The 24120-nt window shown below is 35.7% G+C and overlaps 1 protein-coding gene across 1 annotated transcript; it reads left to right on the top strand.

Annotated features, from left to right (window-relative positions):
* The first annotated feature begins 4100 nt into the window (after positions 1-4100).
* On the top strand, positions 4101-22467 carry LOC107509563 (methyl-CpG-binding domain protein 3-like 2B). Its single transcript, XM_016142198.2, is given in 5 exon segments — positions 4101-4351; positions 19190-19283; positions 19285-19311; positions 19313-19381; positions 21889-22467. Coding segments are annotated over 5 exon segments (1020 nt in total).
* Positions 22468-24120: the final 1653 nt, after the last annotated feature.

Here is a 24120-nt window from a genome sequence, read left to right as displayed (position 1 = left end):
CTATTCCTAGTATACTGAGATTATTTTTTTTTTGTCATAAGAGGGTGCTAAAATTTTCAAAGATTTCCTGCATCGATTGAGATAATTGTGTGGTTTTTTTCTGCCCATTTCCTATTCTTTTTCAACTCTGGGACTTCCACAATGCATATATTGATCAGCTTGTTGGTGTCTCAGAAGTCCTTTAGTCTATATTTTCATTTTGTTGGTGGTTTCCTTTGTTATGCAAAAAATTTTAGTTTGATGTAGTCTCATTTGTTTATTTTTTTTTCTTTTGTATCTCTTACCCAAGGCAACATATCAGAAAAAAAAATATTACTAAGAGCAATGTCAGAGAGTTTACTGCCTATGTTTTCTTCTAGGAGTTTTATGATTTCAGGTCTAACATTTCAGTCTTTATTCCATAATAATTTATTCTTGTATATGTTGTAAGAAGGTGGTCTAGTTTCATTTTTTTAAATGGATCTGGCCAGTTTTTCCAACACCATTTATTGAAGAGACTGCCTTTACCCCATTGTATATTCTTGCCTCTTTTGTCATCGAATAATTGGCCATATAGTCATAGGTTTATTTCTGAGCTCTCTATTCTGATCCGTTAAGCTACATGTGTGTTTTTATGCCTGTACTATACTCTTTTGATTACTATAGCCCTGTAGAACAGTTCAATGTCAGATATTATGATTCTTCTAACTTTGTACTTCTTTCTCAAGATTTTAATGGCTATTCAGGGTCTTTTATGGTTTCAGGTAAATCTTAGGTTTATTTATTGAAGTTTTGTGAAAAATGCCATGGTATTTTGATAAGGACTGCATTGAATCTGTACATTGCTTTGGGTAGTATTTGATGATGTTAATCCTTTGCATCCATGACCATGGTATATGCTTCCACTTATTTGTATCTTCTTCAATTTCTTTTCAATGTCTTATAACATTCCAAGTGCAAGTCTTTTATCTTTTTGGGTAAATTTATTCCTAGGTATTTTACTTTTTTGATGCAATTATAAATGGGACCTTTTAAAAATTTCTTTCTGATAATTCATTATCGATCTATAGAAATGCAACCAATTTCAGAATATAAATTTTGTGTCCTCCTGCTTTACTGAATTCATTTATCAGCTCTAATAGTTTTTTGGTGGAATCTTTAGAGTTCTCTCTATATAGTATTATGTCATCTGCAAATAATGACAGTTTTACTTCTTCCTTTCCAATCTAGATGCTTCATATTTTTCTTATTTGGCTGTTATGGCCAGGACCTCCAATACTATGCTGAGTAAAAGTGGTGAAAGTAACCATTCTTATCTTGTTCTTGATCTTAAGGAAAACACTTTTAGCTTTTCCCCATTGAGTATGATGTTAGCTGTGGTTTTATCATGTATGGCCTTTATTATGTTGAGGTATGTGTCCTCTACTCCCACTTTGGTGAAAGTTTTTATTATAAATAAATGCTGGGTTTTATCAGCTGTTTTTTTCTGCATCTATTAATAGGATTATATGATTTTTATCCTTTATTTTGTTTATGTGATGTATCATATTAATTGGTTTGCCAAAATTAAACCAACCTTGCACTCCAGGAGATAATCTCACTTAATCTGATGTATAATTTTTTGAATGTATTGCTGAATACAGTTTGCTAATATTTTGTTGAGAATTTTTACATTGGTGTTCATCAGGGATATTGGCCTATAATTTTCTTTTTCTTTCTTTTTTCCTTCCTTCCTTCCTTCTTTCCTTCCTTCCTTCCTTTCTTCCTTCCTTCCTTCCTTCCTTCTTTCCTTCCTTCCTTTGCAATGTCTTTGTCTGGCTTTGGAATCAGGGTAATGATGGCCTTGTAAAATAAACTTGACAGCCTTCCATTCTCTTGAATTTTTTGGAATAGTTAGGAATAATTTTTCTTTGACTAGTAAAATTCAACTGTGAGACCATCTAGTCCAGGACTTTTGTTTTTGGGGAGTTTTCGATTACCAATTCAATTTTGTTAGTAGTAATCAGTCTGTTTAGATTTTCTGTTTCTTCTTGGTTCAGTCTTGGACAACCGTATGTTTCCAGGAATATATCCATGTCTTCCAAATTGTCCAATTTGTTGGCATGTGAGGTTTGTAGTAATTTCTTATTTTTTTTGTATTTCTGTCATGGCAGTTGTCACTTCTCTTTTTTCATCTCTAATTTTATTAATTTGGGTCCTCTCTTTTTCATAATGAGTTCCATTAAAGGCATATTCATTTTGTTTATCTTTTCAAAGAACCAGCTCTTAGTTTCATTGATCTTTTGTATTGTATTTTTTAGACTGTATCTTATTTATTTTTGCTCTTTATTATTCTCTTCCTTTTATTCTCTTTGAGCTTTGTTTGCTGCTCTTTTTCTAGTTCTTTTAGGTGTAGGTTTACATTGTTTGAGATTTTTCTTGTTTCTTGAGGTAGGTTATGAATTTCCCTCTTAGGACTGCTTTGGCTATGTCTTATAGATTTGGGGGGGAGTCATTCATTATGTTTTCATTTTAATTTGTCTCGAGGTATCTTTTAATTTCTTCCTTGATCTTACTGTTAATGAATTCATTATTTTGTTGTTGTTGTTTGTTTTTGAAAATTCATAGTTATAGTGAAGGGCTTGGTACTACATCAAAAACAGGCAAAAGTTTCCAAAATTTTTATTTATTGTTTAGGATACTTAAGTTATTTATGTAACTATTTTTAAAACAAATAGCCATTATTTATTTGACCAGTTAGCTGTAAAGTTACTTCTATTTGAGAGATGTTTTCACTTATGTTCTAGATACATCTACATTTCAATTGGAATTTCCAGAGACAGAAAACAAGAAATTTCTCATAGGAAAATTTCAATCCTAGGGAAAAGGAATGAGACAACTTCAGAATCTGGAGCTTTGTGTCATACTGAAGCACTAACAGAAAAGTGGTCATCCCTTGCAGGAGGCCAGCCCCAGTTATCCCATAGAGTCCCAGGACATTCCGATTTTCTTACTCAGAGTGCAGGGTTGTGGTCAGCACAGTTGGTCCTGGCAATCAGAGGTTGGAAGCAGATTTCTTGACAGACAGCTTATTATATCAAAACGACATCTTTTCCCTTGTTTTTCTTTTTTATTAAATCATTTTAACCAAAAATAACACAGGCTAGTAATGTATCAAAATGTAAAATTATTATCAAAATATATACTAATGTAATATTAATAAATAAATGTGCTCTCAAGAGTTATTGCACAGGTATTGATTGGTTGCTGAGGATTAAAAAATAAAACAGTTCTTACTTAAAAGTGCTCACAGATTAGTAGGAATCAACTCATGTTGAAATAATGGATCTTAATACATAGCAAAATTTAAAAATAATCGTTTTGCAGTTTTTTATTCATTTCTTTTCTCAGTTAAATCTAAGTAGAAGTATACTTCTATTTTTGTAAATGCTATTATTAAGCAAATTATTTACATATCAATTAACAGAGAAATATGTGGCATTATTTTTCCTAAGGTTAGCAGTGGTCATCTGAGAGATGCTTGCATTATTTTGAAAGTAAACATGTATTTAAAAAATAAAAATGTTAAAATAGTAGATTCAACAATAACTTTCAGCCCCAAAAACTAAAAGAGAAAAGGCGTGATGTGCCATACACAAATGAAATCATTAAAATTAGCCCAGCACTTGAAGTTCCCCGCAGAAATGTTCCTAAATGATTTCTGGCATGACTGTTGCCCTTGTCTAGAAAGCAACCTAAGTGGCAGCATCTCCTATTTAAATGTTTCATTCCTAACCCCAAGACCCACAGAAAACCTATTGGCGCTCACGTTCTTCCTTTCACCTAGAAACGCTCTAGACCACAATCAACTAAGTTGGAGAAGCGATCTGATTGGTTAAGAAATGGATGACGCAAGGTTTCTCAAGCCCACTGAGAAACGGCCGAAGACTGGCTCTGATTCCGCTTTCCCATTGGTCCTGAAGGCAAGAAGGCAGGGACACTTGCCGAAGTTGATCTCTGGTGGGAACCGTGAGCAAAGATGGCGGCGGTCCGATGTTGCAAGTTTGTGCTCCGCAGTCCGGGGCTGTCATTGCACACCGCAACAGAGACCACCGTCAGCGCTCTAGAAATAGCCGGTCCAGATGTTGCGGCATGGCATCACACGCTACCCACCAATTGTGGCCTCCCTGACTGCCAAAAGCAACGTGCCTGGGCAGTGGCGAGTGGAGCAGTGGCAGGCGATGGTGCACGCGGCGGAGTCTACGGACGAGGAGATGCAAATCCGCACCAAGTTGGAGGTCATGAAGTATGTTGTTTACTCGCAGACCTTGGCCTTGAATGCAAACCGCTGGTATCAAGACTTCACCAAGACCCTTTCCTGTCCACTCTGCCGGTGAGGAACCAGAGCACCCCTGGCCTTGGACGTAGGCCCTGCCTCTGGTGTACCCTTTCATTCTTTAGTAGCATGTTATTTAGCAGGCTCCATAGTTTTAATTGCCCTATCTTTAAGTTTGCTGATTCTTTCTTCTACTTGCTGAAATGTCGTGTCGAACCCTTCTAGTGAATTTTTAAATTTGGCAGCTCCAGAATTGCTATTTGGTTTCTTTTTATGATTTACTTTTATCGATACTCTCATTTTGTTAATATTGGATTTTCCTGATTTGTCCATATCTCCCTCTAGGTCTTTGAGTATATTTATAATAGTCGTTGTAAAATATTTTTCTAGTAAGTTCAATGTCTCTTCCTCTTCAGGGATGTTTGCTGCCAATTTTTTGTTCTGTTGAGTGGCCACGTTTTCGTGTTTCTTTGTATGCTTCATGATTTTTCTTTTATGTTGAAATTAGAAGAAGCTGAGCATTTGGAGAAACAGCCACCTCTCCCATTCTTTGAAGACTGGCTCTATGCTGAGGCAGTACTTCACTGATTTGCACGTTCTTAGTCTTGGATCAGCCCTAGTTGAAACCTAAAGGTCTTCTCAGGCCTTTTCTGAGCATGTAGCTTTCCAAAGTCTGAGTGTGGCTTTCTTAGTTTCCCCATATATATAGCTGTTTTTGAATGTCTTAATTTTCCAAGGAGTTTCACCCAGGCTTCCCTCAGGGTCTTCGATGGTCTCCTGTTTGTCTCTACTCATAATTTCTTGCCCTAGGCATCTGTGAGCCTGTAGTCCTGAAGCTTTCATGAGAAGTGGCTGCCTGGTTCATTCCCCTGATTGAGATCCTAGTTAGGTGAGACATACACCAGTCCTTCAGGTGGCCTCCAGACTAGATAAGACGTTGAAAATAAGATCTTATTTACTCTTTCTGGTTCAACATAGGGAACTGGGAACTGTTGCCTTCTAAAGAAGACTGCATTGAACTTTGGTAGGGATGGAGGAAAAACAAGTGAAAATACCATGACATTTCTCACTGTTTGGATATGGGTGTTTGGTTGGTTGCTATAGATGTCTGACTATTTTCCAGAGCTCCTATACAATTATTTTAGCCAGTTTCTGCATTTTTGTTGCTTCTTGTTTGTTTGTTTTTATGTTTCTTTGAGGGAATGAGCACTTGGCATATTCCAGTTCACTATTTTATTGACATCACACATACAATTTTATAATCACTGTCACTACCATATTATGGCATTATCTTGCCTGACTTTGCTCATCTTCTTAGGATCAACTATGGCAATAATTCCAATGGATACTTTTTTTTAACATCCCTTGTTGAATGAAACAGCCTCAACCTCTGATCACAGTGGATCATTCTAAAATTTATCATGTAATGTAACATAAAATTAAAATCATAAAAATATACTATTTCATCTCCAAATGTACAGAACAAATACACATAAACTGTTATAGAAATATTTTATTCCTTTATGTACCATGTCCTGAATACTGTGCAATGTACTAATTGTACATATGTGCAAAATATGTATTATATGTGTATAATTTAATAAGACCACAGTCTGGCCTTTCAGATGCTTATAATATAGTACCGAAAAGTAAAAAAGGAAAGACACAGAATTCTAAGAAAAGCCACAGTTTTAAAGAGATTATATGCTAAAACAAAATGCTATCATTAAATATGAGTGAAGTATGGATGAATTAATTAAAGAATAGAGTTTTAAAAATCCCTTTTACATGAAGTTATTGAAGGATTTGCAATACCTAAATAAGAGTGTGAACCAAGAAGAAATTCAGGAGGAAAAACACAAGACCCACAACACAACATAAACATGTTTGTGTATCTACAGCATGTTGCTGGAAAAATTAACTAAATATCAAGGAGCCACCATTAATTCTATGAAGAGAGAATGGGTACCTGGGGAAAAGAGATTTGACCGAAAATTGCACTTTGAGGATTTTAGAATTTTGTACCATTGTATAAGTAAAGACCTTTCTATGGCAGGAGTCAGACAATTAGTACATGTTTTCTTAAATAAAGCTTAATGGAAAACAGTCATACTTGATCATTTACATATTGTTCATGTCTGCTTTTTTGTGTGTTACGGTAGCAGAAATGAGTAGTTATAATAGACACCTAATGGCCTGTGAAGCCTAACATATTGAGTGTCTTCAGTTTACAAAGTTTGACCATACTTACTTTAAGGAGTAGATGAATGGTAGTAAAAGTATTACACCCCACCCTTCAATGATATGATTAAAATATTAACTCCTCTACTATGTCAATAAGAATTCATTTTTTAATTTGACTAAATATTTTTTAATATTTATATAGAATATAGATGTACAGAAAATCAAAGAAAAACGAAAAGTAGAATGAGGAGAGACTTTTTCTACTAGACATTAAGATATATATACCAGAAAAAAGAAACCAGTAAAAATTAGAAGAGTGATAGTTAGGATGTCCCAAGAGAGCTACACAGTTTCTTCCTTTCAAACTGAGTGTGAAAAAGAAAACTTTCACCTCGATTTCTCTGTGCAAATGTTAGTCTGTACAAGGTTTATCATGAAGAAGACACTGGGGACAATACAGAAAAGAGGAAGGATCTGTATCCTTCGTGACATCACTGAACCACAGGATGAGTCAACTGAGACCAACTACATGCTGAAGATCAAGTTTGAATAGATTTGGTATTATCTGCACCTGAAGGTATAGTATCTTAATTTCAATTTGGTATGTCTGAATATTATATCAGAGGGCATTAATATGCACAATGACAGTGAAGGTGACAATATTGAAATGTGGTAAATATGAAGAAATGCTGAAAATAAAATGCTAAGTCTCCTTTTTCACCAGATGCAGAGCAGTGCCAGCAATGCCCAGCCCAAGAGTATTAAAACCATGAAGAAATCACTGCTTCTCCAAGGCCGTGACCTTCATGGCCTTTTAGGATTTCTTAGGGATGGCTCTGGCCTGCAGAATTCTATGCTTCTCTATCATCACAGCTGTGGTTTTGTGGCTCTTTGTGAAGCACCGAGACACCCTCATAGTCAAGGCCAATAACCCGGCTCTCAGTTACATCCTGCTCATTTCCCTCCTATGCTTACTCTACTCCTTACTCTTCATTGGCTGTCCCAACAAGGCCTCGTATATTCTCTGAGAGATCACATTTGGGGCTGTGTCACTATTGCCGTTCTGGTCAAAACTATTACCATGATTCTGGCATTCAAGGCCATGAAACCAGGAATAATGAAACACTTCCTGGTGTCAAGAGCTTCTAACTGTGTCATTCCCATCTGCTCCCTGATCCAACTGATTATCTGTGAGATCTTGCTGGCAACCTCTCCCCCTTTAATTGACATAGGCACACATCCTGAGCCCATAAACCTCATCTTCAACGAGGGCTTGGTCAGTGCCTTCTAACCGTGTCCTAGGGCACCTGGGCTCCATGGTCATAAGGAGTTTCTCTTTGGCTTTCCGGGCCCATAACCTACCCGACATTTGGCATGCTGGTGTTCTGCAGTATCTGAGTCTCCGTCCTCCCCATCTACTACAGCACCAAAGGCAGGATCATGGTGGCCATGGAGATCTCAATCTTGGCTTCCAGCACTGGATTACTAGGCTGCATCTTTAACCCAAAGTGCTGCATTGTTCTGATTAAACCTGATAAAAACTCCTCAAAAGGTTTAAGGAATAAAATACATCCCAGGGGGAATTAGCATTCAGGTTCTATCTCATAAGTCTCTCACATTTTTAGGCTTTTGAACAATAGATCACTGAGACACATAATATTGTATATTTATTCAGATATTGGAAAACGATGGGAAATGATTTATCTCTGTTTATCAAGATATTCTTCCCTCTATTTTTAAGATTTCCTGTTTACAACTACCCTCAGCAATAAAGACTCACGAATCAACTTTCTAGCTCAAATTAATGGCTATAATCAAAGCTTTTGCTATTGAATCTACCTATTTCTTCCATCATTAAGTATATACTAAGCACATTCTCTATTGCTTCAGGAACTCCTCTATCTTGAAAGACTAATTTCATAACTAAGAACTTTTCAGACCATCTTTTATTGTAACTTGTCTGTTTTGTCAAATGACAGTGCAATTTATATTTGGGTAAAATATCTGTTATATATGCTTTTTACATGTTTTATTCTCTTTTAGATGTTTTAAATGTTAATTTTAGTTTTAAAAAATATTCTTTTTTTTTTTTCTGGATGCATAAGCTAGCCAATTTTTCAAAGGTGTAATATATTCTCCAGTCATTTAAAATCAATTTCCAACTTACTTGAAACGCTAACCTCATCAAATACAAAGCTTCAATTTATAAAAGGAATTGTTTCTGGAACCTTGGTATTCCTCTTCAATTTGTTGGGTATGTTTTTCTTCCATGACAAACATTTGAAGATGTTTTGGTATATTACTTTTTCTATATCCTCTCTCGTGGTTCTTTTTTTCTCCAAAAATTTCTTATTTAGCTTTGAAAATTTTTTCTTCCCTGTGAATTTGAGAATCAATATCTTCACTTTTTAAAAATTGTGTTATGATTCTAACATTATTACATTGAATCAAATATTTTGGGTGAAAATTGGCTCTTTGCAATATTGTAACCATTGATAAATATGGCATATCTCTAATCAGGGGTTTCATTCCTTTTCATAATGCTTTATCATTTTTATTTTATTTTCTCTAGTATATATGTATTAGAATTCATTGACTTATTATTTTTATTATTACCTTCATTCTGACAGCTTTGAGTTTATTTTCTTTTTTTAAAATTCTTGAGGTGGAACCTTATATTATTGATTTCAGACATTTTTTTTCTAATGTAGGTATTTAGTGCTATAAATTCTTTTCCTCAGGCAATATTATTTGCATCATATTAATTTTGATATGCTGTAGTTTCACTTTTATTAATTTTTATCTATTTAAAAATTTTCTTTGCCTTCGTCCTACCTAATCCTGTCTACAGGGGTTTGTTTCCTTGGGCTGGGAATGCATGGAGAGATGGGATAAGGGGCTTATCCACCTAAAAAGGAAGAAGGGACCTCTGCTTGGGCCTGAGAACTTGGAGCAAGATGTTGAGATGCCCAAAACATGACAGCTAATATGTGATAATATATGTATGGAGTCTTAGGGGAAGAAGAAAGATGGGAGAGATGAAGGAAATTATTGTTTTGCTTACCAAGTAGGTAATGAACCTTAAGATCATATCCTAACACTGCCCTTTCTGCAAATTATGGCAGGGGACAGGAACCAATTCTAAGTAGAGCCAAGGGGAAATGGATGGAGAGTGACAGCAAACCCCAGACAGGACTATTGTAGATTTGTTAAAGTCTCCCCACCACATGGTGTTCCCTATGGGCCCAGTGCCTCTCCCTTTCCTCAAGTTCAAAATGGCCAACCTCAGGGGATATCAGGGTTCATCTCTCCCATAATGCAACCCACAAACATGCCTGGGCCAGAAATACACACAGCCTACAGTGATCCCAGTGACAGGAATGGAGATATATAGGCAAGGCAGCTGAAGTTTGGCAGCCAGCATTACTGGATGGAAAACAGCCACACACCAGCAGCCACTCACATCCCACCCCACCCCACCCACAGCCATCCAGGTTGATTCAGGAAGAGGCAACACAGCACTGCATCTGGCTACTGGGGCCTTACTGGGACATCAGGAGCTCTTCAGAGGCTCAGAGCCCCATCACTCATCACATTCTCTTGTGAGGGTGGAGCCCTAGGACCAAGGCAACCTGGTCCAAGAGGAGACATACATCTCCCCAGGGTATAAAGAAATTTCTATTTTTATTGTTATTTTATTTTATTTTATTTTATTATTTTATTTATTTTATTTTATTTTATTTATTTATTTTTTTTGCTGCAAATCAGAGATCCAGGAGGCCTGAGCAGTACAGTAGGCTTGTGTGCCACCTACAGGAAAACAAAAGAAAAACCTTATCAACCTGCTAAAGAGAGATCACTCTAAAAGGTAATTAAAAAAAAAATTTTTAAGCAAAGTATATTCCCACAAATGCATAGGCAGAGAAATAATCTGTCAAATACCATGAACAACCAAGATGACAAGGCAGCTCAGAAAAAAAATAAATTCCAGAAAACAAACAAAGATATAGAAATACACAATTTAAATGACAGAGAATTCAAGATTGCAGTTCTGAAAAAAACTCAACCAGATGCAAGAAAATTCTGATTTACAGTTCAATGAACTCACAAACAAAATCAGTGAACAGCAGGAATACTTTACCAAAGAGATTGAAATTCTAAAAATAAACAAAATAGAACTTCTGGAGCTGAAGAACTCAATAAAAGAGAGAAAGAATGAAATAGTGAGCTTAGGTTGAGGAAAGAATTAGTGATAGGAAAGAATTAGTGATATCAAAGACAGAAATCTGGAAAGACACAGATGGAAGAAGAGAGACTTGAAAGTGAAAAAATGAAAGAACTGTACAAGAACTATCTGACTCCATCAGAAAAAGTAATATAAGAATAATGGGTATACCAAAAGGAGAAGAAAAGGAGAAGGGAACAGAGAGCCTATTCAAACAAATAGTCAACAAGAATTTCCTAAACCTATGGAAATAATAATTCTTGAATCTAAGAAGCAAACAGAACACCTAATTATCTCAATCCAAAAAGCCCTTCTCCAAGACACACTATATTAAAACTGTCAAAAATTAATGACAAAGAATTTGCAAGGTTGCCAGAGAAAAGAAGATGGTAACCTGTAAAAGAAAACTCATTAGATTGTCATCAGACATTTAAGCAGAAACTTTACAAGTTAAAAGGAAGTGGAATCAGATATTCAAACTATTGAAAGAGAGAAATTAGCAGACAAGAATAATATATCAAGCAAAGAATTTTCCTTTAGATATGAAGGAGAAATAAAGACTTCCAGACATAGAAGCTGAAGAAATTTTCCACCACAGGCTTGCACTACAGGAAATACTGAAGAGGTAGGGAAGTGGCAGGTCATTCTATCAGAAACAAAAGGACAAAAGAAAAAAAAAAACTAGGAGTAAGATGACCAACAGACAGAAACAGTAAATTGCAACCCTTATTAAGAGGAGGATATTATAAGCTTAAATATTACATAATGGTTAAAGGTAAAAAAAAGTTAAAGAAGACAATAGCTACTGTAATTCAGAAATGAACTCACAAAAACGACCTTATTACCTAAAGCATTATACAGATTTAATGCAATCCCCATCAAAATACCATTAGCATTTTTTTAAAGAAATAGAACAAAAAAGCATCAGATTTGTATGGAAGCACAAAACACCAAAATGCCAAAAACATCCTGAGAAAAAAAGAATGAGACTGGAGGCCTCCTTTTGTCCAACTTTAAATTATACTACAAAGCGACATGAATAAAAATGGCGTGGTATTGGCAGCAAAACAGACACATGGACCAGTGGAACAGAATCGAGAGTTCAGAAGTAAACCCATATTTATATGGACAAATAATTTTTGACAAAAAAAGTTAAAAACATACAGTGGAGAAAGGAAAGCCTCTTCGATAAATAGTGCTGGGAAAACTGGAAAGCCACCTGCAAAAGAATGAAACTAGACTGTTGTCTATCACCACACACCAAAATTAACTCAAAATGGATTATGGACCCGACTATAGGACCTGAAACAATAAAATGCATAGGACAAAACATGGGAACTAAAGTCATGGACCTTGAACTCAAAGAGGATTTTATGAATTTGACCTCAAACACAAGAGAAGTAAAAGCAAAAATAAATGAAAGAGACTACGTCAAACTAAAAAGCTTCTGCTCAGCAAAAGAAATTGTCAACAAGATATAGAGACAACTATTTGAATGGGAAAATATATTTGCAGGCAACACCTCCGATAAGGGCCTAATATCCAAAATATACAAAGAATTCTTACAACTCAATAACAATAACAACAACAAATGAAATGATCCAATTAAAAAATGGGCAGAGGACCTGAAAAGATACTTCTCTCTAGAAGACATACAAATGACCAACAAATATATTTTAAAAATGCTTGACATCACTAGCTATTAGGGAAATTCAAATCAAAACTACAATGAGATACCATCTCACACCTGTTAGAATAGCTGTAATCAACAGGACAAGTAATTACAAATGTCGGAAAAGATGCGGAGAAAAAAGAACCCTCATACACTGCTGGTGGGACTGCAAATTGGTACAGCCACTATGGAAAACGGTATGGAGATTCCTCAAAAAACTAAGAATCGATCTACTATATGATCCAACAATCCTTCTACAGGGTATTTATTTACTCCCAAAGACTTGAAAACTCATAACAAATATCAAGTTATTTTCACACTGATGTTCATAGCAGCATTATTCACGGTGGCCAGGACATGGAAGCAACTGAAATATCCTACAATAGATGATTGGTTAAAGAAGATGTGGTACATATATACAATGGAACCTTACTCAGCCATAAGAAGAGATAAATACTGCCATTTGCAACAACATAGATGGACCTTGAGATAATCATGCTAAGCAAAATAAGCCAGACAGAAAAAGTTGAAAACCCATAATATCACTTATATGTGGGATATAAACCTAAAAACAACAAATGGCCAGGACAAACAAACAGAGACTCATGGACATGGACAATCGACTAGTGGTTACGAGACGACAGGGGAGAAGGGGAAGGGGGAAGATAGACGGGGTAAAGAGGGTCAAATATGTGGTGACAGAAAGAAATCTAACTATGAAAGGTGAACACTCAGTGTAAATATATATACATGCCTTACTGTTAAAATGTACAGCTGAAACTTAATGGATTTTGTTAACCAATGTCACCATAAAAAGAAATAAATAACCTCACAGCATAAATATGAATAATTTGAGACAACAAAAATAGAAAAAAAGGAGGTAGTAGGTCTGAATCTACAAAGGGGAATTGAGATAAGACACACAGAGAAGGAAAAAAATCACTGTACATATGAAACTTTCTTTTACATAAAGATAATCATAACTACACCAAAAAAATCCAGAAATGAGACACATAACATAAAACAAGATGGAAGAGAAGGAAAAATCATAGAACACCACCAAACTAAAATAACAGACAGAAACACAAGGGCAAAGAAACAATGGAGATACTGAGCTATCAGAAAACGACATAAAAATGGCTATAGGAAAACCTCATATTTCAATAATCACTCTAAATTTAAATGGGCTGAACTCACCAACAAAAAAGCAGAGTAGAAGACTGTATCAAAAAATAAACCCCAACTCCACGCTGTCTTCAAGACACACATCTCAGATGTTAGGACAAATATAGAATGAAGTGAAAGGGTGGAAAATAATACTCCAGGCAAATGACATCCAGTGAAAAGCGGTTGTAGCCATACTTATATCTGATAAAATAGACTTCAAGTTAAAAAAGGTAATGAGAGACAAGATAGACACTTTGTAATGATAAAGGAGACAATACATGAAGAACACATAACACATCAATACATGTGCTCCCAAACAGGGAGCATGAAAATATTTAAAGCGACTATAGAACTAAAGGGAAAAACTGACAAAAACACAATTGTAGTAGGGGACTTAAACACCCCACTGTCAGCTATGGATATATCATCAAAACGGAAAATAAATAAGGAAATATCAACCTTGAATAACACATTAGACCAATCGACATAATCGACATTTTTAGAGCCTTTCATCCCAGAACACCAGATTATACATTCTTCTCTAGTGCACATGGAACATTCTCGCAGAGAGGCCATATGTTGGGACACAAAACTAGCCTCAACAAATTTAAGACTGAAATCATTTCAAGTATACATTCCAACCACAACGCTTTGAAACTAGAGATCAACTGCAAAAAGAAAGTGGGAAAAACCACAAATATGTGGAGATTAAACAACATACTTCTAAAGAACAACTGGGTCAAAAAAGAAATAAAAGATCATATAGAAACAAATGAAAATACAATGTATCAAAACATTTTGGATATAGCAAAAGCAATAATAAGAGAAAAGTTCATATCATTACAGGCCTATCTCAAGAAACAAGAAAAATCCCAAACAAACAACTTAACTTTACATTTTAAAAAAACTAATAAAAAAACAAATGAAGCCCAAAGTTGGCAGAAGGAAAGAAATAATAAAAATTAGAGCAGAATTAAATGAAATTGAGAACAAAAAGACAATAGAAAAATTAATGCAACAAAGAGCTGGTTCTTTGGAAAGATCAATAAAATTGACACACCTCTGGCTAGGCTCACTTTTGATAAAGGACACAAATAAAATCATAAATGAAAGAGAAGATATGACAGATAATACAGAAATACAAAGTATCACAGAAAAATACTGTGCCACCAAATTCAATAACCTAGAAGAAATGGACAAGTTTTTAGAAAGATACAACCTTCTTAGATGGAATCACAAAGAACTGGAAAATCTAAATAGGCCAATCGACAATAAGGAAATTAAAACAACCATCAAAAACTTCCCAAAAAGTAAAAGTCCAGGACCAGATGGCTTCAATAATGAATTCTACAAAACATTCAAAGATGATTTAACACCTATTCTTCTCAAATTCTTCTAAAAAATTGAAAAAGAAGCAATACATCCTAACTCATTTTATGAGGCCAACAGTACCTTGACACTAAAATCTAGTAAAGATAACATACACAAAAAAGAAAACCAATATCTCTGACTAATACAGATGCAAAAATCCTAAACAAAATACTAGCAAATCAAGTACAACAATACATGAAAAATATACATCATGATCAAGTGGGCTTGAATCCAGGGGCATAAAGATGGGTCAATGTGTGATTAATGTGATATACCACATAAACAAAAGAAAGGATAAAAATCATATGATCGTATCAATAGATGTAGAAAAAAGCGTTTGACAAAATAGAGCACCCAATTATGATTAAAGTACTTAAGAAAATGGGTATAGAAGTATCTCAACATATAAAGGCCATATATAACAAACCCCCAGCTAATATCTTACTTAATGCTGAAAAACTAAGAATCTTCCCTCTAAGATCAGGAACAAGACAAGATTGTCCCCAATCACCATCCTTATTCAATATAGTATTGAAAGTCCTGGCAAAAGCAATAAATCAGGTGATAGAAATAAAAGACATCCAGATTGGGAATGAAAAAGTCAAATTGTCACTCTTCGACGATGACATGATTCTCTATATAAAAAACCCTGAGCACGCCAAAAAAAAAAAAAAAAAAAAAAAAAAAACACCTATTAGAATTAATAAACAAATACAGTAAAGTGTCAGGATATAAAATCAATATACAAAAATCATAGCATTCCTACGCACTAACAATAAATGTTCATAAAAATAAATTTTTAAAAATTTCTTTTGAAATTGCAACAACTACAAAATAAAATGCCTACAAATAAACTTAGTGAAGCATGTGAAGAACCAATACACTGAAGACTTTAAGACATAGTTTTAATAAAAGGAATTGAAGACACAAAAAGAAATGGAAAGCTATTCCATGTTCATGGATGGAAGAATCAACATAGTCGATAAAATGGCCTTATTACCGAAAGCACTATACAGATTTAATGCAATCCTCATCAAAATCCCAAAGGCATTTTTTAAAGAAATAGGACAAGAAATCATAGATTTGTATTGAATGATAAAAGACCTTGAATAGCCAAAGCAATCTTGAGGAAAAAAAACAAGGCCAGACTGCCTGGCTTCAAATTATGCTACAAAGCAACAGTAATCAAAACAGCATGGTATTGGCAGAAAAACAGACTGACAGACCAATGAAAGAGAATTGAGAGTCCAGAAATAAACCCCCAAATACATGGGCAAATAATTTTCAACAAAGGAGCCAAAAACATACAGTGAAGAAAAGAAAACCTCTTCAAAAACTGGTGTTGGGATAATTAGAAACCCACATGCAAAAGAATAAAACTAGACTGCTGTCACCATACAACAAAATTAACTCAAAATATATCACAGACCTAAATATAAGACTTGAAACAAGAAGTTGCATAGAAGAAAACACAGGTACTAAATTCATGTAAAGAGGATTTTATGAATTTGACCTGAAAGGCAAGAGAAGTAAAAGCAAGAGTGAATGAATGGAATTATATCAAACAAAATCCTTCTGCAGCGCAAAAGAAACCATCAATAAAACAAAGAAGCAGCCAACTGAATGGGAGAAGATACTTGCAAACAATGTTTCCAAAAAGAATCTAATATCCGAAATATACAAAGAACTTACACGACTCAACAACAAGAAAAAAACAAACAATCCAACTAAAAAATGGGAAGAAGATCTGAACAGACACCTCTCTAAGAAGACACAAACAGCCAACAGACATATGAAAAGATACTCAACTTAAGGAACTACTAGAAAAATGCAAATTTAAACCACAATGATTGGAAAACAGTATGGAGGTTCCTCAAAAAACTAAGAATTGGTCTACTATATGATCCAGCAATCCTTCTACAGAGTATTTACCCTAAAAACTTGAAAACCCATATCCAAAAACATATTTGCACACTGATGTTCATAGCAGCATTATTCACGGTGGCCAGGACATGGGAACAACTGAAGTATCCTACGATAGATGATTGGATAAAGAAGCTGTGGTACATATATACAATGGAATATTACTCAGCCATTAGAAGAGATGAAATACTGCCATTTGCGACAACATAGATGGACCTCGAAATAATCATGCTAAGCAAAATTAGCCAGACAGAAAAAGTTGAAAACCGCATATCACTTATATGTGGGATATAAACCTAAAAGCAACAAATAAGCAGGACAGACAAACAGAGACTCATGGACGTGAACGATAGACTAGTGGTTACCAGAGAGTAGGGGGTGGGGGAAGAGGGGGGTAGATAGACAATTAAAGGGGGTCAAATATAGGGGAGAGGGTGAGGATGAAGTGGGGAAAGGTGATCAAATATATGGTGGCTGAAGGAAACTAGACTTTGGACGGTAAACACACAATAGAATATACAAATGTCAAATTATGACGTATACCTGAAAATTATGTAATTGTATTAGTCAATGTTACCCCAATAAACTTAATTTTAAAAAATTTAAACCATAATGAGATACCGCCTCACACTATTAGAATGGCTGTCATCGACAGGACAAGTAATAACAAGTGCTGGAGAGATTGTGGGAGAAAAGAAACCCTCATACGCTGCTGGTGGGAATGTAAATTGGTACAGCCACTGTGGCAAATAGTATGGAGTTTCCTCAAAAAATTAAGAACAGAATTATCATATGAACCAGCAATCCCTCTTCTGGGTATCTACCCACCAAAATTTGAAAATATTTGTCCATAAAGATATATGCATCCTGATGTTTATAGCAGCATTATTCACAGTGGCTGAGACATGATAATAACCAAAGTGCCCTTAGATAGATGATCGGATAATGATGTGGTACATATATACAACGACTATAACAAAGCCATAAGAAAAGATGAAATACTGCCATTTGCAACATGGATGGATCTTGAGATTATCATGCTAAGTGAGTAAGTCAGACAGAAAAACTTGAGAACTTTATGATTTCACTCATATGTGGGTTATAAAACTGAAAGCAACAAATGAACAAGACAAACAGAAACTCATGGATAAGGACAACAATTTAGTGGCTACCAGAGGGAAGTGGGGGAGATGGGGAGGTAGATAAGGGTAAAGGGGATCAAATATATGATTATGGAAGGTAAATAACTTTGGAGAACACACAATGCATTATACAAATGACTTAATATTGAATGGTACACTTGAAGCCTATATGATTTTATTAAATAACATCACCACAATAAACTTAATAAAAAGGAAAATAAATAAAAGTTAAAATTTTTAGAAAGAAGTCTCACATCAAACATGAATTCTATACTCAACGGCAATAATGCCCCACATAAAATTGTCTTTAAAAAATCTTAAAGTAGAATATTTAATTGTTAGCTGACTTGAACTAGAAAAAATTATGAGTGAGTCATTGAGTTCAGAGGAAAATATTGCCAGGATGAAAAACAGGAATGCAGGAAAGAATGAAGAGGGATAAAAAAAGATAATTTATAGATAAATATAAATGAATTTTGTTTTATGAAGCAATTCTTGAAATCTCATGAAGATTAAAATACACGTAGAATTAAAATGCATGACAAGCACAATGCAAAATCAAGAAGGTTAAAAATAGAACTGAAAGCATTCTAAAGCATTTGGGGGAGGTAGTAAAAGTAATTACTTGTATTAGACTATGTTAAATAAAGGACTCATGGTGTAATTCAGTGTAATCGCACAAAGATTTGTACATAATTACAACTAACAAGTTTATTGAGGGAAGGATGGAATAATAAAATATTTAAATCAAAGTTTGATATAGAGAGTAAAGAAACTTAACTGGTTAGGTCAAAGGGAAGGGAGAGAGTAAAATGGTTGAAATAATCTAGAATTTATTGGTAACCGGGTGAAATGTAAATACACAAAGTATTAATTTATTTTAATGACTGTGGTATATTCCACAGAATTGTTAATAAATATTTTGTACATTCTTTTATTGACAAACATGTAAATGGTCTCTAATTTTTTCCTATTAAAACAAATTATATGAAAATTTTCACGCATAGAAACTTGCATTCCTATTTTTATAGAATACGACAATAGTGAGAAAAAAAAACATTAAAATGTGAGCGAAACTGCAAATACTACCCTCAGCCACAAATGTATTAATTTTAAAAATCTACAACAGTGTTAGACAATGTCAATGGCCCCAAATTTTTGAGTTTCTGTATAAAGACTTGTGAATCTGTCAGATCCCATTGATATGAGAGGGCGTCTCCTCTGAATTATCTACTGATTGGATTATCCACGCCCTTCCTCCTTAAAAGGGGAATCAGAGGCAGAAGTCACTGCATTTTCTTTCAAGCAGCAGGCTGTCTGCATCTCAGGAGTGGGGTCAGCAGAACAACTCTGCAGTCATGGAGGAACCTGCATCCACCTGCATTACAAACGGGCTTTTTCTGGTGAGTGCAGAATTCATATTAATAGCAACAGGGTCCATTTGTATACGTTTTCCCTTATGTCTAACCTCTTTAAATTAACAGACAACAGCTCTTAAAACAAGGCATCAAATTGTATACTTGAAACCTATTTGATTTTATTAACCAATGTCACCCAAATAATTTTAATTTTAAAAAAAGTGAAAGAAGAAGAAAAAGGAGGTCATTTCTTAAGTGTTACTTTGTTAAGTAATGTTCAGGGTATTGTACTTTTTAGTATATGCTTTCTTGGGATAATAGTCCTGACATTTTGTTTTGTCTTTTTTTTTTTTTTTTACCAACATTATCACTAGAAATTGGAAATAGTATTTGACCCTGCACTGTTTAAATTGTTCCCCTCTCTGGAAAATATTTTACCCACAATTTGCTTGGTTGTTTTTTAAAACAAAAATTCAGTTCTGCATTCAAATTTTGTCATCAGTTACCTCTTTCCTAATTTCTTTCTCATCAATAATTGTAGTTATTTTCTCTGTCTTTATCCCCTCTAACCTCTGATCCTCCATCCCTACCTCTGTTTCTGTCTCTATGTTGAATTTATTTTTTCTCACATCGCTTATACCTAACACGACGTTAGACAATAATTGGTCTATCAAATCTTTCCTCTCACCCACATTCAAATCAACAGGGGCAGTTACTGTTAAGTTAAATTCTAAATCATAGGTTTTATTACACAACTTGGCATAAAATAGATGCTCTGTAACTGGGAGGATCAAATAACTTTCCCTCCAAACTGGAACATCTTTGCTAATGAAAAGGGTAGTATTGATAATTATGGCAGGATAACAGGAATACATTGAGATCTATGGTTTCTCTTTTCAAAAAGAAGTACCTTCTGAAGATAGAAGCGAGGCATTTTTTTAAAAAGGTATGCTAATTAGGTTTACATTTTAAACAGATTATTCTGACCAAAGTTTTATAATAAGAGAAAGAATTTGAAGTCGTAGGCAGTGATATTGTGGCATGACACTCAAGAGATTAATTATATCAATGTATAATTGTGGTTGATTGAATTTGCTTGAAATATTTGGAAAGGATTTTTCGTTTGAATAATTTCTTTTAATAAATATACCTGAGCACCATCTAAGGGCAGAGCAATAACTGAATATGGCAATATAAAGTATTAAAAAGTCTATGTTAGAATTCTCTTCATGAGTATCCAATTTGGTGAGCAAAATAATGTGAAAGAAATAGGTAATATTCATACAAATAAAAATTGGATAAAACACAAAATTTTGACTTTTGAGCCAGGAAAGTTCATTCTGTGGAAATGGTGTTTTGTAGGAAATCTGAAAGAAGTCAAGTTTTTACATGAATTCAGGATGGTAGATGGATGACTCGTTGATATGACTGTGGGGTGGCAGGGTGTCCACAATGACATTCAGGTTTAGATAAGATATTTGCACCAATAAATGACATTAGGAGACATTGAGATAGCAGTGAATTATCTGAAGAACTGGACAGTTCAGTGTGGCACCTGGTCACTATCAGTTGAGTCATTAATATTATCACTGATGTGCTGAGTGGGCAGATGGATATTAAAGTTTCAGGGTCGAAGTCAGATCACCCTGTTTCTATGGGCATTTCTAGTTCATTGATGGTATTTGAAGCAGGAGACTGGCTGAGGTTGCCTAGAAAGGATATGGATGCAGAACAAATGTGAGAGCAGGAATGACTTTTAAGAAGCATCAGTTGTGTTAAGTCAAATAGAGGAGCCGAGATTAACAGGGAGGCATACAAGGAGAGAAGGGAGAAAGTCAAGGAAGTAAAAATGGTTATTTACAGTAGAGGTATTTGTGCAGAAAGAATCTCTGATGGGAATATGGTATTCCTGAGTTATTTATTTATGAACAGAGAATATTTGAGTAAGGCTGGGACTTGGGTAAGTGAAAGTGAGTAGAGGTTCAAAGGCATATGATTTCACTAGAGATGAGGCACTAAAAGATTATGGAAACTAGGTGACTGTGTGGTCGAAAGTACAGTAAAAAAAGATGAAGAAAACCCTGAAGCCTTGGGATACAGAGAAACCTGTGATCCTGGTGTGCATAAGATGGTGAGTTAGGCACCAGCATGTGTACACTTGACATTGAAAAGGATGAGAAGAGGTAAACATCCTCAGAGGAGGATAGTGGAGGGAAATGGTCTGGAACTGACACTGGTAGTGACTTCGAACTTCCTGTCCTTGACTCATACGTGCTTGGTGTCCCAAGATCTGGTTCTCACTGTATGGTGCATATGCTGACAGCATCAGCATCATCTAGGGACACTGAAAATGCAAATTTGTGGCCCCACCCCAGGCCTATTTGGGTTGAGATTCAGAAAACTGAGTTTTAACAACCCTTCAGATGAGGGTGATGCGCCATGCAATTTGAGACACATTTCTCCAGGGAGAGAGGAGGGTAGAAAATCCAAATGAACTGCAAGTGTTCAGCTCTCATTTTATTCAAATTTCACATTTCATTTTGTTTTCAAAGGGGAAGCTCAAAAGAAATATGATGCCTCAGACATTAGAAAAGAAAAGAGAAGTCCATTTAGCGAAGACCAAGCGGAGACATCGTGAAAAGTCTGCACTTCCTATGAGGCTGACCAGCTGCATTTTCAAAAGGCGGGTCACGAGGATAACTTCGCATCCTGGCAGTGAGGTTCGGCGCAGGCAATGGGAGGAGACGCTGGAAAAGCCCCAGCAAGTCTGTGCGTACAAGAGACTGCAGGGACTCCAGGCCTGTAGTAGTGAAGGAGAACCTTTAAGTGCTCTGGATATCACAAATGTCATAAAAATGATTGCACCGGGTAGTGCAGGTGAATCCCCGGGCGGTGCTGGTGCTGGGTCTGTACACACCAGCCCTGGGCCCACCGCTGCACGGTCTTCAGATGGGGCAGAGCTGATCCCAGGAGCAGATCTCTCTCTCCCTCAGCTTCTCTGCGGACAACCCGTCACCCCTGGAGATATCCGGAGACAGACCTGGAAAGTGAAAAAGGCAAGAGAGAGACTGGCGATGGCCTTGAGGGCAGACAGGCTGGCCAGGGAGGCAGAGGGAGCCAGTCGGCAATGAGAATGTTGTACAAAGTGGATGAAAATCAGGAGGAGGTCGCGCTAAAGAAGTTGGGTGGTGTGGCCCTTGGGGAAGTGGTCCACCTGGAGACCACCCTCACTCAGTCTTACCCGCCTCCTATAGTGTCAACCCTATATTTCTCTCTCTGGACTGTGATGCTTTGTTATATTAAAATTGTACTTTATTAAACTCTTTTGAGAGACAAAAATGAGTAGATGTTTTTGTGGGTGAGAGATTGGGTTTCAAGTGAAAAGAAAAGAGATCTTATCTTTGTACACCTCACTATGTTTACTATGATTTTTATTCACTTTCATTGTAAATTCTGCAGCAGTAACTTAGCCTGAGGAAGTGTTTAGTGTGTTTACTTATAATTCTTATAATACTTACACTCATAGAAAAGGTGACACCTACTCTAAAGAGATTTTTTTAACAGTAAATTAACATGATTTCATAAAAATCTGATTTTATTAAGCTTGTTTTTACATCTTGTTTCTTATTTTTGCTAAATGCTAATTCAGACATAAGATATTTTTGTATAATTTAATTAGCACATATGCCACCTGTTACATCCTTATCTGGTAACTAAAAAATTACCTGAGTTATTTTTAAAATAGTTTTAACCTTAGATTCTTACAAAAACAACATTGTTTGGGAACATTTTATGTGGAGACACCCTCTTTGGCAGCAGGCTCTTCACCTTCATCTGACACTTAGTCCTGAGCCAAGGAAACTTGTCCACCTACTCACAGCTTAGGACACATCATAAGTATCCGATCAACATGTGATGAACAATGTTTGGTGGGGGTAAATGTCAAATTAGATGAGATAAGGGGACTCTTTCATTAGGTCAAGACAAAAATGAATGCTGTGAGTTTGAAAAGATAGGGCATTTTCTGGACTTCCTTGAACTTCGGAGAGAGCCAAGGTGAGGAAGGAGGCCTGGTTTCAGAAGGTCAAAATCTAACTGAGAAATAGAAGTGTAGAGCAGTTTGAGGTGGACAGCTGTGCCTTAGGGCTCCTGACAACAGTCTCTGAATTTAACATAATGGTGACTCCTTCCCAGAGCCCACAGTTTTCGTGTGGGGTTAACTCCGCCCCAGGACTAAAGAGTTCTAACTCTTCAGTGTGAGCTAATCTCCATGTTTCTATCCCCAAGTTCCTGGGATGTAGGGGTGTCACATGGTCCTCTCTGGTCAATTGGATCCAGGCACAGGGCCCTTTATAGAACTGGAGCTGGGTCTTACCTGGAATTCTGGGAAGTGGGGCTATGTGAGGTCACAGTGTAGGAGTGACCAACAGGGTCTTTGGCCACTTGGGAAAAGAACATAGTCAGTGGGCATGGGGTATGGTCAGGACAAGGCCTGCCCCCTCGTTTGTATACTGCATTTCTCTGTGCCTGGATATATCTACTTCTCAAATTCAGTAACATGAGCTGATCTCTTCCCTCTTTGAATCTTTTCTGTCCTCTTTTTATAGTCTGTTAAATTATCTAAACTTAATTTTAGTTGGGTTTTCTCTCTCATGCATTTAAATTATTCCTGGTCAACTCCCAGATGTAGAACATGATTTCAGTGGGTTACCTTAAAAAATGAAAGTGTTCAAGTGTGATAACTAGGGACCTGAGGAATTTAAATGATTGAAACTGTTGAGTTT

Source organism: Rousettus aegyptiacus, unplaced genomic scaffold (genome assembly GCF_014176215.1).
Source record: "Rousettus aegyptiacus isolate mRouAeg1 unplaced genomic scaffold, mRouAeg1.p scaffold_m13_p_16, whole genome shotgun sequence".
In the NCBI taxonomy this organism is placed as follows: Eukaryota; Metazoa; Chordata; class Mammalia; order Chiroptera; family Pteropodidae; genus Rousettus; species Rousettus aegyptiacus.
The sequence above is the reverse complement of the archived record's forward strand: the minus strand, read 5'-3'. Positions and strand labels throughout refer to the sequence as shown.